The sequence below is a fragment of the Salmo trutta genome, chromosome 28 (assembly GCF_901001165.1).
Source record: "Salmo trutta chromosome 28, fSalTru1.1, whole genome shotgun sequence".
Taxonomy (NCBI): Eukaryota; Metazoa; Chordata; class Actinopteri; order Salmoniformes; family Salmonidae; genus Salmo; species Salmo trutta.
This window is the reverse complement of record NC_042984.1, coordinates 32418868-32433411: the sequence shown is the minus strand read 5'-3', so window position 1 is coordinate 32433411 and position 14544 is coordinate 32418868. Positions and strand designations below refer to the sequence as shown.

Genomic DNA, 14544 nt, shown 5'->3' with positions numbered 1-14544 from the left:
TTGAAGAATTTTGATAAAAATAATGGGCAAAGGTTGCACAATCCAGGTGTGGAAAGCTCTTAGAGACTCACAGCTGTAATCGCTACCAACTGTGATTCTAACATGTATTGACCCAGGGGGTTGAATACTTATCTAACTAAGATGTATTCATGTTTTATTAGTCTTTTTTTTTTTTTTTACAAATGTTTTTAAAAAAAATCCACTTTGACATTACAGAGTATTTTGTGTAGATCGTTGACAGAAAATGACACTGTAGATAGATAGATAGATGAGTTACAGACAGAGCGATAGAAAGAGAGAGAGAGACAGCGAGAGATGGGTTGTGTCCGAATACCAATAATTGTGTTCTAAATAGTAAGCATTTTGGGTATGCGAAAATATTATGTTTCAAAGTGTGTGAAATTTCTAAAATGTAGTATGTTTTAAATGCAAAGATATCATACTGTTTCGGTTTTCATCTAGTACGAATTCACTGCTGTCACGTCCTGACCCTAGTAAGATGTCATTTTTTATAGTAAAGTAGGTCAGGGCGTGACAGGGGGTGTTTTGTGTTTTTCTATGTTTTCTATTTCTATGTTTAAGTTCTAGTTTTTCTATTTCTATGTTGGGGTTGTTTGTGTTAATCTCCAATTGGAGGCAGCTGATCCGCGTTGCCTCTGATTGGAGATAATATTTAAGTATATTTAAGTATCTCCACCCGGCACAGCCAGAAGAGGATTGGCCACCCCTCATAGCCTGGTTCCTCTCTAGGTTTCTTCCTAGGTTTTGGCCTTTCTAGGGAGTTTTTCCTAGCCACCGTGCTTCTACACCTGCATTGCTTGCTGTTTGGGGTTTTAGGCTGGGTTTCTGTACAGCACTTTGAGATATCAGCTGATGTAAGAAGGGCTATATAAATAAATTTGATTTGAAGTAGGGGTTTTTCTCTTCCGTTTTGTGGGTTATTATCTTTTGAGTAGTGTTTGTTTCTCTCTGCATCACGGTTTGTTGTTTTTGTATATTCAGTTATTTAGTGTATTGCATTACGTTTCACGAATAAATAATAATGTGGAACTACAAACACGCTGCACCTTGGTCCTCTTTATACGACCCATGTGACAGAATAACCCACCATAAAAGGACCAAGCTGCGTGGAAGAGAATGGACCTGGGAGGAAGTTCTGGATGGCAAGGGATCCTGGACATGGGAGGAGATCCAGGCTGGATGGGATCGCCTTCCATGGGAACAGGTGGAGGCAGCGAGAGCAGAGCGGTGACGAGAGGAGGCACGATACCAACGTCGAGGCAAGTGCGAGAGGCAGCCACAACAATTTTCTTTGGGGGGGGGGGGGGTACACGGGGGAGATTGGCAGAGTCAGGTTGGAGACCTGAGCCAACTCCCCGTGCTTACCGTGGAGGGCGAGTGACCGAGCAAGCACCAAGTTATGCTGAGATACGCACTGTGTCGCCAGTGCGCAGCTACAGCCCGGTGCGCTCGGTGCAAGCTCCTCACAGGTGCCGTGCTAGAGTTGGCATTCAGCCAGGAAGGAGTATGCCTGCTCAGCGTTCCTGGTCTCCAGTGCGTTTTCTCGGCCCTGGTTATCCTGCGCCAGCTCTACGCATGGTAACCCCAGTTCGCCAATACAAACCTGTGCGACCTGTCGGGCTACGGAGGTTATCCAGCCAGGACGGGTTGTGCCAGCCATAAGCTCCAGATCTCCAGTGCGCCTCCACAACCCAGTATACCCTGTGCCTGCTCTGCGCACCTGGCCTCCGTCAACGCTCTCCAGTCCGGAGCCTCCAGCGATGTTCCCTAGTCCAGAACTCCCAGCGACGTTTCCTAGTCCGGGGAGACCTATTCCAGCTCCACGAAGGAAGCCTCCAGCGACGTTCCCTAGTCCAGAACTCCCAGAGACGTTCCCTAGTCCAGAACTCCCAGCGACGTTCCCTAGTCCGGTGAGACCTATTCCAGCTCCACGAATGAAGCCTCCAGCGATGATCTATGGTCCAAAGCCTGTAGAGTGGATCCATGGCACTAAGCCTCCAGTGATGATCCATGGCACGGAACCTGTAGGGATGATCCAAGGCACAGAGCCTGCAGTGACGGTCCACAGTTCGGAACCTCCTGAGACGGCCCACAGTCCGGAACCTCCTGAGACGGCCTACAGTCCGGAACCTCCTGAGACGGCCCACAGTCCGGAACCTCCTGAGACGGCCCACAGTCCGGAACCTCCTGAGACGGCCCACAGTCCGGAACCTCCTGAGACGGCCCACAGTCCGGAACCTCCTGAGGCGGCCCACAGTCCGGAACCTCCTGAGGCGGCCCACAGTCCGGAACCTCCTGAGACGGCCCACAGTCCGGAACCTCCTGAGACGGCCCACAGTCCGGAACCTCCTGAGACGGCCTACAGTCCGGAACCTCCTGAGACGGCCTACAGTCCGGAACCTCCTGAGACGGCCTACAGTCCGGAACCTCCTGAGACGGCCTACAGTCCGGAACCTCCTGAGGCGGCCTACAGTCCGGATCCTCCGGAGACGGCCTACAGTCCGGAACCTCCTGAGACGGCCTACAGTCCGGAACCTCCTGAGACGGCCTACAGTCCGGAACCTCCTGAGGCGGCCTACAGTCCGGATCCTCCGGAGACGGCCTACAGTCCGGAACCTCCGGAGACGGCCTACAGTCCGGAACCTCCGGAGACGGTCTACAGTCCGGAACCTCCGGAGACGGTCTACAGTCCGGAACCTCCGGAGACGGTCCACAATCCGGAACCTCCGGAGACGGTCTACAGTCCGGAACCTCCTGAGAAGTTCCCCAGTCCAGAGTCTTCAGCGACGGCCTGCAGCCCGGAGTCTCCAGCGATGATCTATGGTTTGAAGCCTGTAGAGAGGATCCATGGCACTAAGCCTCCAGTGATGATCCAAGGCACGGAGTCTTCAGCGACGGCCTGCAGCCCGGAGTCTTCAGCGACGGCCTGCAGCCCGGAGTCTCCAGCGGCGGCCTGCAGCCCGGAGTCTCCAGCGGCGGCCTGCAGCCCGGAGTCTCCAGCGGCGGCCTGCAGCCCGGAGTCTCCAGCGGCGGCCTGCACCCCGGAGTCTCCAGCGGCGGCCTGCAGCCCGGAGTCTCCAGCGGCGGCCGGCAGCCCGGAGTCTCCAGCGGCGGCCTGCAGCCCGGAGTCTCCAGCGGCGGCCTGCAGCCCGGAGTCTCCAGCGGCGGCCTGCAGCCCGGAGTCTCCAGCTGCGGCCTGCAGCCCAGAACCTCCAGCAATGATCTACAGTCCGGTTCCTTCGACGGCGATCCACGGTCAGGTGGTAATAAAGCAGAAGGATCAGCGGGTGGAGCGGGGAGTATGCCCAGAACTGGAGCCGCCTCCTATGCTGGAGGTTAAGGTTATCTGGACTGCATTTGAGCCGCCATAGACAATTATCACCCTCCCTACCCTCCCTTTTGTTTTGTGTTTTTTTTGGGGGGGTTTGTTGCATTCGGAGTCTGCACCTTTGGGGGGGGGTACTGTCACGTCCTGACCTTAGTAAGATGTCATTTTTTTATAGTAGAGTAGGTCAGGGCGTGACAGGGGGTGTTTTGTGTTTTTCTATGTTTTCTATTTCTATGTTTAAGTTCTAGTTTTTCTATTTCGATGTTGGGGTTGTTTGGGTTAATCTCCAATTGGAGGCAGCCGATCCTCATTGCCTCTGATTAGAGATCATATTTAAGTAGGGGTTTTTCTCTTCCTCTTTTGTGGGTTATTATCTTTTGAGTAGTGTTTGTTTCTCTCTGCGTCACGGTTTGTTGTTTTTGTATATTCAGTTATTTAGTGTATTGCATTACGTTTCACAAATAAATAATAATGTGGAACTACAAACACGCTGCACCTTGGTCCCCTTTATACGACCCATGTGACAACTGCATGCTATTGAGGAAGAGAATCGTCGATTCATAACCATAATCAGATTAGGGGACTGCTGTACCAAAATGAATGAATGGCGGGAAACAACGCAATTCCACATTAGATGACGCATGTTGATATTTGTAGCTTACTGCATACATTTTTACTAAACAGTGTGTTCTAAATAGTATGTAGTTTGATTAGTACACAATATGCAGTTTTAGTAAGTAGTAGGCAACATGGATTTCAGACACGGCCAGGGAGAAAGAAAGATACAAAGGAAGAAAGAGGAAGCGAAAGAGAGGGATTCACAATTTACACCAAATTATTGCTAGTAATGACTGGGGAAGGAGCAGTGGCCCGAAGCAATGGTTGGTTAATGATGCATTTCAAGGAAACCTTGTGAGGATCTACTTGCTTATTCTAATGAAACCATTAATATTCGTCTCTATAGATTCACCACCCAGACACATAAATAAGATGTCTTAATGACACCTCAGTTTCTTGTCTCCAAGAATATATTCAACATGTTTTAGCATGGCACAAAACACAATCATAATTATTTTTGGGGTCAAAAGTTTGTACACACCTACTCATTCAAGTTATTATTATTTTTTTTTTTTACTATTTTCTACATTGTAGAATAATAGTGAAGACATCAAAACTATGAAATAACACATATGGAATCATGTAGTAACTAAAAAAGTGTTAAACAAATGAAAATATATTTTAGATTCTCAAAGTAGCCACCCTTTCCCTTGATGACAGCTTTGCACACTCTTGGCATTCTCTCAACCAGCTTCATGAGGTAGTCACCTGGAACGCCTTGTTAAAAGTTCATTGCATGTATTATTATTATTGAGCCAGTCAGGAAGTATACAGAAGATAGCCCTATTTGGTAAAAGACCAAGTATATATTATGGCGAGAACAGTTTAAATGCCGAGCACCTATATTCTGTTCACTTTGAATAGGTAAGTTATGTTCAGACATTTATCTTGGTGAAATCATAGGCCTATCTCCTTTCAAAACCGCACGACATACATTATGTGAACAACACCTTGATCAATGAGTGGTAAAGGGTGATATAATTGTTTCATGAAAGCCTCTCCATTACATCAACATATGAGTTTAATTTAATCTATCAAAAACCACTGTAGTCGGCAATTACATAAAGAGGTGAGGCTGGAAGAGACTCAGTCTGGTCTTTTGTCAGGTCTCACAGTTCAGTCAACAAACACACCAATTTTTAGGTCCTTTTACCCTCTTCTTTTGAAAAATGGATACATAATGTAAGTCTTTATCTGTGTAGTCACAGTCTTGTCTTTTCAACACTGACTTGGGACGATATCTGACGTTCAAAATGAATCCAACCGACTACCAATCAACCACCAAAAGGCCCCAATACAACAGAGAAAGGTCAGCCATTTTGTGGTTCAACATGGCTGCACATATATTCCAATGTAAGGCTTTTTCTCTGCTCTGCTAGCTCTCCTTGCGCTGCCTCTCTCCCTTTTAAAATGCCAATTTATCCTCGGCAGAATGCTATCAGCGCAGCCATTACTCCACATTCACTGCAAAAACCTCTCTCTCTCTCCCTCCCTCTCCAGTGGGCCCCGGCAGTGCTTCCCCATTTCCGGTCTAATTGTGCATTCGGCCCAGACAAGGGGCTCATTAAGCAGTAATTACACACATGTTGTTTTCGGGAAACATCTCAATTTGGATTGCTTTGCATGGTAATTGTTCAGCAGGGATCGCCACTTGCAATGTTTCCCAGTGTGACATGTGGTGGAGAGAAAAAGAGAGAGAGAGAGACAGGGAGAGCGAGGGAGAGTGTGTGAGAGATGGAGTGAGAGAGAAACAGGGAGAGAGAGAGAGAGAGAGAACAAATACAACCCATACTTATGTTTATTTATTTTCCCTTTTGTACTTTAACTATTTGCACATAATATGACATTTGAAATTTATTTGTAATGAGTGTAATGTTTCCTGTTAATTTTATTGTTTATTTCACTTTTCTTTATAATCTACTTGCTTTGGCAATGTTAACAAACATGGAGAGGGAGACGGGGAGAAAGAGCGACAGGCAGGGACAAAGACGGGGAGGGAGAGAGAGAGACGGGGAGAAAGAGAAAGACAGGAAGTGATAGAGAGACGGGGAGAGGGAGACGGGGAGAAAGAGCAATAGGGAGGGACAGAGAGACAGGGAGGGAGAGAGAGAGAGGGAGACGGGGAGATAAAGAGACAGGGAAAGAGAGAGACGGGAGAGAAACGGGGAGAGAGCGACGGGAGAGAGACAGAGACGGGGAGAGAGTGAAACAGGCTGACAGAGAGAGACGGTGAGAGAGACAGAGACAGGGAGAGAGGGGGAGAGAGAGAGAGACGGGGAGGGAAAGATGGGGAGGGTGAGAAAGACGGGGAGAAAGAGAAATGGGGGGAGAGAGACAGGGAGAGATAGCGAAATGGAGAGAGAGCGAGAGAGAGATGGGGAGAAAGAGAGAGAGAGGTAGTCTGAACTAGGTCAGGCCTTACCATCATCGATGAGCATGGAGCTTCAAAAATAATGAACTTTAACTTTAACTATTTGCACATAATATGACATTAAAATGTCTTTATTCTTTTGGAGCTTTTGTGAGTGTAATGTTTCCTGTTAAGTTGATTGTTTATTTCACTTTTCTTTATAATCTACTTCACTTGCTTTGGCAATGTTAACAAACGGGGAGAGGGAGACGGGGAGAAAGAGCGACAGGCAGGGACAAAGACGGGGAGGGAGAGAGAGAGGGAGACGGGGAGCAGGAGAGACAGGGAGAGATAGTGAGACGGGGAGAGGGAGACGGGGAGAAAGAGCGACAGGCAGGGACAAAGACGGGGAGGGAGAGAGAGAGAGGGAAACGGGGAGAAAGAGAGAGACGGGGAGAGATAGAGAGACGGGGAGGTGGAGACGGGGAGAAAGAGCAACAGGGAGGCACAGAGAGACAGGGAGGGAGAGAGAGAGAGAGACCGGGAGAAAGAGAGAGCGACGGGGAGCGAGAGAGAGACAGGGAGAGAGAGAGACGGGGAGGGAGAGAGAGAGAGGGAAACGAGGAGAAAGAGAGAGACGGGGAGAGATAGAGAGACGGGGAGGTGGAGACGGGGAGAAAGAGCAACAGGGAGGCACAGAGAGACAGGGAGGGAGAGAGAAAGAGAGACGGGGAGAAAGAGAGAGACGGAGAGGGAGAGAGAGAGACCGGGAGAAAGAGAGAGCGACGGGGAGCGAGAGAGAGACAGGGAGAGAGAGAGAGACGGGGAGAGAAAGAGAGACAGGGAGAGAGAGAGACGGGGAGGGAGAGAGAGAGAGAGAAACGGGGAAAGCGAGACGGGGAACGGGAGAGACGGGGAGAGAGAGACGGGAGAGAGACAGATGGGGAGAGAGAGACTGGGAGGGAGAGAAACGGGCTGACAGAGAGAGATGGTGAGAGAGACAGAGACGGGGAGAGAGAGAGAGAGAGAAAAAGACGGGGAGAGAGAGAGATGGGGAGAAAGAGAAATGGGGAGAGAGAGCGAAACGGGGAGAGAGCGAGAGAGAGATGGGGAGAAAGAGATGGAGCGAACTGGGAAAGAGAGCGAGAGAGAGATTGGGAAAGAGAGAGAGAAGGGGAGAGAGAGAGGTAGTCAGAACTAGGTCAGGCCTTGCCATCATCGATGAGCGTGGAGCTTCAAAAATAATGAACTCACGAGGTGGAAGTAATGTTAACTAGCTTATACATGTAATATTTAGAGTGGTAATGGTAGAACACAATGTTGCTGTCTTTTCATCTTGGCTTGCGCGATTGTTCAATGTTATATTATTTCCTCTTGAATATCAACACAACTATCCCATAGACCTGGCTTAAAACTTTATTTAGGATCCTTACAAATACTTTTTCGGGGTTTGTTTGAGCTCGCCTGGCGTAATGGAACCAATAGAGTAGTTGCAAAAGTGCTAACCTTTGGTACTCCAGTCAGGCTAAACTAAACGCTCAAAGCATTTGAAGATTTCAAATAGTATTTGAACCCAGGTCTGCTATCCCACCATTACACTAAAGAATCCATTCCTCTTGGTGGGCTAGCCAAGCGTGAAACACAAACACCTTGCATAGCCCTACATAACACGACTTCACATTTTACCTTGCAGCGTAGGCCTACTGCTGAATGGCAGTAAGAAAACAAATAGGCTGATTGGTCAGACCACTCAACTGGGTTGTATTTGAGGCACCAATCAGAAAATGGACTGAAGGCGTTATGGCGACAAGTTGAATGAAGCACAGTGTTACTGAAATCTCAATCACAGGCGAGGTGGTCTCGGAATCATTAACATTGGTGGCTACAACGTGTCGCAGTTTACCATGGTAGAAGGAAAATATTTTCACAGTGATTTTTTTTTTTGTCAATTTATATAAGACAATCTATAAAGAGCGAGTGTATGATACTTTTGACTTTAAAAGCTTTTGCCAGTACAGTACACTAACTCTCTAAAAATAATTCTCTCACCGAGCGGAAATAACAAGCACCGCTCAGCCATTCTGTGAAGAACGGGGTGCGGTGGAGGGACTCATGCAATATGCATGTCGGTTTGAGCACCCTACTCCTCCATCTTCCTCTTCTCCCTTTCTTTTTCTGTGCAATTAACTGAAGGTCCTCGCCAGCTTCAACCTGAAACAATTCCTGAAACAATGTGTGACTGAATTTTGAGAGGGCCCAACCTGTCACAAAGAAAAGAAAGAATGAAGAGAAATAAATAAATAAAAATGTTTTATTGCACACACACGAACACACACACACACACACACACACACACACACACACACACACACACACACACACACACATGCACAGACACACACCCACACAGCCGTAAGCCCATAAAGAGAGCAGCCCGTGGCCATGGCGACACACGCTCTGTTGTCGTTAGATAAGGGGAAACAGGGCCTCTTCCTGGGTCTGACTGCTTGATCCTAACTACACAGACAGAGCTGCACCAGCACTGCTAGGTCAAATCCACCAACAGTGCCTCAAATCCACCTTTTGTTTTCTCCTCTCTACCACACAATTCATTTGCACATGCAAATATTTATTTCTATACCTAGTACACAGATCTATATTACAGATACATTACATGACCAAAAGAATGTGGAAACCTGTTCGTCCAACATCTCATTCCAAAACCATGGTCATTAATATGGAGTTGGTCCCTCATTTGCTGCTATAACAGCCTCCACTCTTCTGTGAAGGCTTTCCACTAAATGTTGGAACATTCAGCCACAAGAGCATTAGTGAGGTCGGGCACTGATGTTGGGATATTAGGCCTGGCTCGCAGTCGGTGTTCCAATTCATCCCAAAGGTGTTCGATGGGGTTGAGGTCAGGGCTCTGTGCAGGCTAGTCAAGTTCCTCCACATCGATCTCGACAAACCATTTCTGTATGGACCTAGCTTTGTGCACGGGGGCAGTGTCATTCTGAAACAGGAAAGGGCCTTCCCCAAACTGTTGCCACAAAGTTGGAAGAACATAATCGTCTAGAATGTCATTTTATGCTGAGGGGCCTAGCCTGAACCATGAAGAACAGCCCCAGATCATTATTCCTCCTTCACCAAACTTTACAGTTGGCACTATACATTCGGGCAGGTAGCGCTCTCCTGGCATCCACCAAACCCAAATTCATCCGTCGGACTGCCAGATGGTGAGGCGTGATTTATCACTCCAGAGAACGCATTTCCACTGCTCTAGTCCAATGGCGGGGAGCTTTACACCACTCCAGCCAACGCTTGGCATTGCGCATGGTGATCTTAGGCTTGTGTGCGGCTGCTCAGCCATGGAAACCCATTTTATGATGCTCCCAACGAATAGTTGCTGACGTTGCTTCCACAGGCAGTTTGGAACTCGGTAGTGAGTGTTGCAACCGAAGACAGATGATTTTTACGTGCTACACGCTTCAGCACTCGGCGGTCCCGTTCTGTGAACTTGTGTGGCCTACCACTTCGCGGCTGAGACGTTGTTGCCCATAGAAGTTTCCACTTCACAATAACAGCACTTACAGTCGATCGGGGTAGCTCTAGTAGGGCAGAAATTTGACAAACTGACTTGTTGAAAAGGTGGCATCCTATGACTGTGCCACGTTGAAAGTCACTGAGCTCTTCAGTAAGGCCATTCTCCTGCCAATGTTTGTCTATGGAAATTGCATGGCCGTGTGCTCGATTATATACACGTGACAGGTGTGGCTGAAATAGCCGAATCCACTAATTTTAATGGGTGTGCAATACTTTTTTATATAGTGTATATAAAGTGTTTATATAGTCTATAATTAGCACTCAACACGAGTTAGTAGGGCGAGTGTCAAACTGTGTGGCATTATACCTGAATCCCACTACAATTTCAATGAAAAACTCTGTTTTAGCTAACCTTAGGGTCAAACTACTACCAGTAAGCAAGGTTGGCCTAATGCTCCAACAAACTGACTTGAAGACAACAATATTGAACTCTATGACAATAAATACAGAGACTCAAAGAGAAAATATTCTGTTGGTAGCATTATTTGGTCGACACATCAATGTAGTGCTAACGCATAAAATAATGTTTTCATTCTAAAATAAGGATAATTTAAAGAGCAAAAGAAGGATGACAAACTATGGAGGCATGTTTTCACTGCAAATATGTAAAAAGAAAATGGCTGACAGCTGAGATGGTTGTCATCCATCCACTTGCTGTTGCAGTCGAACCAACACAACACAGCCGAGGTTGAACAATAGAGAGATTGAAAGAGAGATTGAAGAGAAAGGCGCTATGGAATGGGGTTGGGTGGGGTGGCGCTAAATAAGGTCTTGTTTTCACTGTGAGCGCGTACAATAGGATAAAAATCTCCCATTCAAGCAATGCTCACAGGTCAATAGTTGAAAGAAAGATGGAATCAGTTTTTAGAGATGTTTTTCTCTTTTTGTCCGATTTGATTTGGCCACTGTGACCATTTTCAACTCCAAGCTTTTCAACTCACTCCCATTATAACAAATAATAATTTCACAATACTGGCGGATGGAGTTTGGAGTTAAAAAAATAGTAGAGAAAAATATGTTGAAAACACAAGGACTAGACAAGATTGAAGCATAAAGAGTATCTAATTCAAAACTACTGCCATAGTATAACAAAAGGCCTCAACAACCCACAATAGGGGATATGAAATGTAAAATAGCTGTATAATAAATACTGTTTATATGCAGTGAGTCTTCTTGGTCTATGTTTGCAAGTCTTTTATGTGTGTGAGGGTGCATGCATCTGTGTGTGCTTCTTCATGAGCTTGAGTGTCTGTTGCTTTGACAGTGTGAACAAGGATGTGTGTATACATGAGAGAAAGTGAACATGCGAGTAAAAGAGCCCTTATAAAACGTCCCCCTGAGTCCCCTGGAAAAATGTGTTTCACCCAATCTGTCTTTACCCATCCAGCCACTATGGCCTCTGACAGCCCACCTATTAACCTGTGTCGGGGGAAACACTTAGAATTAATGAGAAAAATATAACTAGCCTGCCACTTTAGTCTTAGCATGAACAGGGGATAAGAGGACTTCCTTAGGATCAACTGTGTTAGCTCATAATCTGTAGTGTGGGCTAACCTGTGACCTATCAGAAACCTAAACATGAGCATGCATAAGGTAACAAATGAAGAGGTAGATAAACACTGAACACAGACACTGAACACCACACGCAAGCACACATGGACACACACACACACACACACACACACACACACACACACACACACACACACACACACACACACACACACACACACACACACACACACACACACACACACACACACACACACACACAAACAATTGCACCCATCCACAGACACACATTCAAATGTAACAGTAAGGTGCAGCCATGGAGGGGGAAGGGGATGGTGTGAGTGTGAGCGGGTGTCTGCCATTTCTTTGTTTGTGTGTGTGTGTTTGTGGGTGTATGTGTGTGCGCACGTGTGTGTGCACGTTTGTGTGCGTGTGTACACGTGTGTGTGTGTGTGTGCGCGCGTGTGTGTGTATGTGTCTATGAGGTTTCTCTGGCGAGGTAGAGGATGTACAGCAGAACCCACTTTTAACTGAATCTGGCAAACAGCGATGGGGAGATGAAGGGCAGAGCGAATGTCACATTACCCCAGCTCTTTGCCTCTGCTCGCCGCAACATCAGATAACGGCAGTGGGGGGGGGGAAACGTTAGTTTTTCTCTAGCATATAATTGGTTATCTGAATGCGATCTACTGAGAGAAAAGGAATAAAAATGAGAGAGGAAAAAATGCGCAGCTGAAGTTTTGACTGTTCTGGCAGTGACAAAAAGAAATCATTACCAGCAAGGGAAACGTATCAGTCTATTTACATCTCAGGCTTCTTTTCTCCCTGCACGGTTCGGTGTGAAAACAACAGAGAACAACCACGGGGGGAAACATAAGTTACAATGGTTACATTGACTACCAGAGTGTTTGGAGTCTCGATGAGTACGGAGCAGTGTGTGTGTGCTTTAAATATGATTTCCATATTTACTATCAATCGGAACCCTCTAGAATATAAATAATTGGAGCACTAGAACAATATAAACATACTCTCAGTGCAACTTCCAGTGAGATGTACTACAAAAATTACCCGGCCGTATAAAACGTTACAAAGATCCTTTGAGAAATCCCTACATGTGTTTATGACCATGATATCCTATTAAATGTATAATAGACAATATAAGTAGAACATACAAAAGCATATTAGCTAACCTGCTACTTGTTCTCTATGGTAAATAAATGAATGGTGTGTGTACCTGCCCTGCATTCAAGTGCTTCTGGGTTTGCTTGTTGGCATGCTGGAGGACCACTAATGTGCTAACTCTAGAGTCTAGGGAGTGTTAATTCATGGATCACAACCTTCTGAACCTACAAGGGGCTCAGTACCAACCCCTGGGGAACACCCTCTGGGGCTTTAGCATAGAGGTAGGAGGTTAGGGGGGCCTAAGCCATATCTCACCCCAGCAGTGGGCAGTCTTTTCCCAGCTGGGTTGGAGCCTGGGGGTGGGGTACCGTGGAGGAGGTGAACACCTCTTCCACCCGCACCGTACCGGGCCTGTGGTGAGAGAGACAGGAGGTAGAGAGAGAACAGAAGGAGGGGGAGGAAAGGAGAGGGAAGCCCTTTAGATCGGCGTTACAAGCAGGGCATTTTCAAAAGGAATATATCAAGCCCCAAAATATCCTCCCCCCTCTCACCCTTCCCTCCCCACGCATGCCGGGGGAGCCGAGGGGTAATGACATGGGTCTCAAACAGTGGTTCCATACAGTGCCACGCTGCACGGGAAGAATAGAGCTTAATGAGCTGACATCCTCCGCCACCTCCTTACCGCCCTCTTCCCGGTGCCCCCCCCCAATTCCCAAAAGAGTATTGGGTTGAACACTGACACAGAGCCAAGGCTTTGGAGACTAGGGAAGAGCCATGGAGCTCCCAGGCCTCATAGTAGTGGCTGTCTGACCAAACTAGAGCAGTCTATAAGGGGTTAGGATGAATGATGGGAAAGAGGGATCACTTTGAACTGTAACTAGAGAGGATACATAATCAAACGTACGTACACAAACACACACATACAACCGAACACACACACAAAAACTCACACATGAGAACAAACACCTCACTCACTCACACGCACACACACACACACACACACACACACACACACACACACACACACACACACACACACACACACACACACACACACACACACAGACACACACATAGGCCTACAATCACACACACACAACCACCACACATGCACAGACCAACACGTTTCATAATATATGCACACCTCTGAGCACCACACTTACGCACATCTACCAACATAACACTGCTTGACTGAGAAGCAGCTCGGAACACAGTTTGTGAAGCCGAGGCATACATACCGAAACCCGGGCCTCAAAATGTGGTGTGGCTGTGGCCTATCACCTTAAAGGACACTGCAAAAATAACCGATCGAGGCATTGACAGCTCCCCCATTTCTCATTTGTCACATGGTTTGTGGGTGAATAAAATGTTAAATAAAGTCTCAGCGGCCTTTTATGTTGCATCACCGGAAACTGAAGATGCCACACCCACATCGGTACTGCTGAGACTCAATGCAAAAGTACTGTGGTGATACAAAGAGAGAGAGAATGTGAGAGACAAGAAAAAAAACACGAGGCAGAGAGAGGTGAAACCTTCATAAAACTCATATGGGTTCGCAAACGGTTAAGAAATTAGCCTGGTGTTAGCTAATGTAAACAAACTCCATTTGCGAGATCCTTCCTGAGGTATAAATGAAAGAAGAAAAAAAGACGCTGATTCACTCAGCGTTGGCAGAGGGTAGATGTGTTTGTTTGCCAGTGAGGCTTCCCCTAGGAGAGCTGGCGCGTGTGAGCCCTGGCAACTCATCTACCGGCCTGTCGCCTGCCTGGCTCAATGAGGAGCTCCATTACCCCCTATTGGGAGAACAAGTGGATCAATCCAAGTGGGGCCCAAAATGGAAATCATTTTTGAGAAACTCTTCAAATACAATTTCTTTGAACCTTTGAAGAAGGTTTTACTTGCAATGTTTGTATGATACGGTTACTTCTCATTATTTGAATGCACTTATTGTAGGTCTCTACGAACAAGAGAGTCTCCTTTATAACTAAAA

At 46.8% G+C, this 14544-nt stretch overlaps 1 protein-coding gene across 2 annotated transcripts in view; it reads right to left on the bottom strand.

Moving 5' to 3' along the window:
• The window catches only part of LOC115166036 (thymocyte selection-associated high mobility group box protein TOX), a 132672-nt gene that overhangs the window by 56153 nt on the left and 61975 nt on the right, over window positions 1-14544 (bottom strand). The window contains exon 2 of one of the 2 annotated variants that reach the window (XM_029719661.1): window positions 12870-12965. The exons of the other annotated variant lie outside the window; for it this stretch is intronic. Within the exon in view, the coding sequence (XP_029575521.1) occupies window positions 12870-12965 (96 nt within the window). The remainder of the gene's footprint in view (window positions 1-12869; window positions 12966-14544) is intronic. 2 annotated transcript variants of the gene reach the window in all.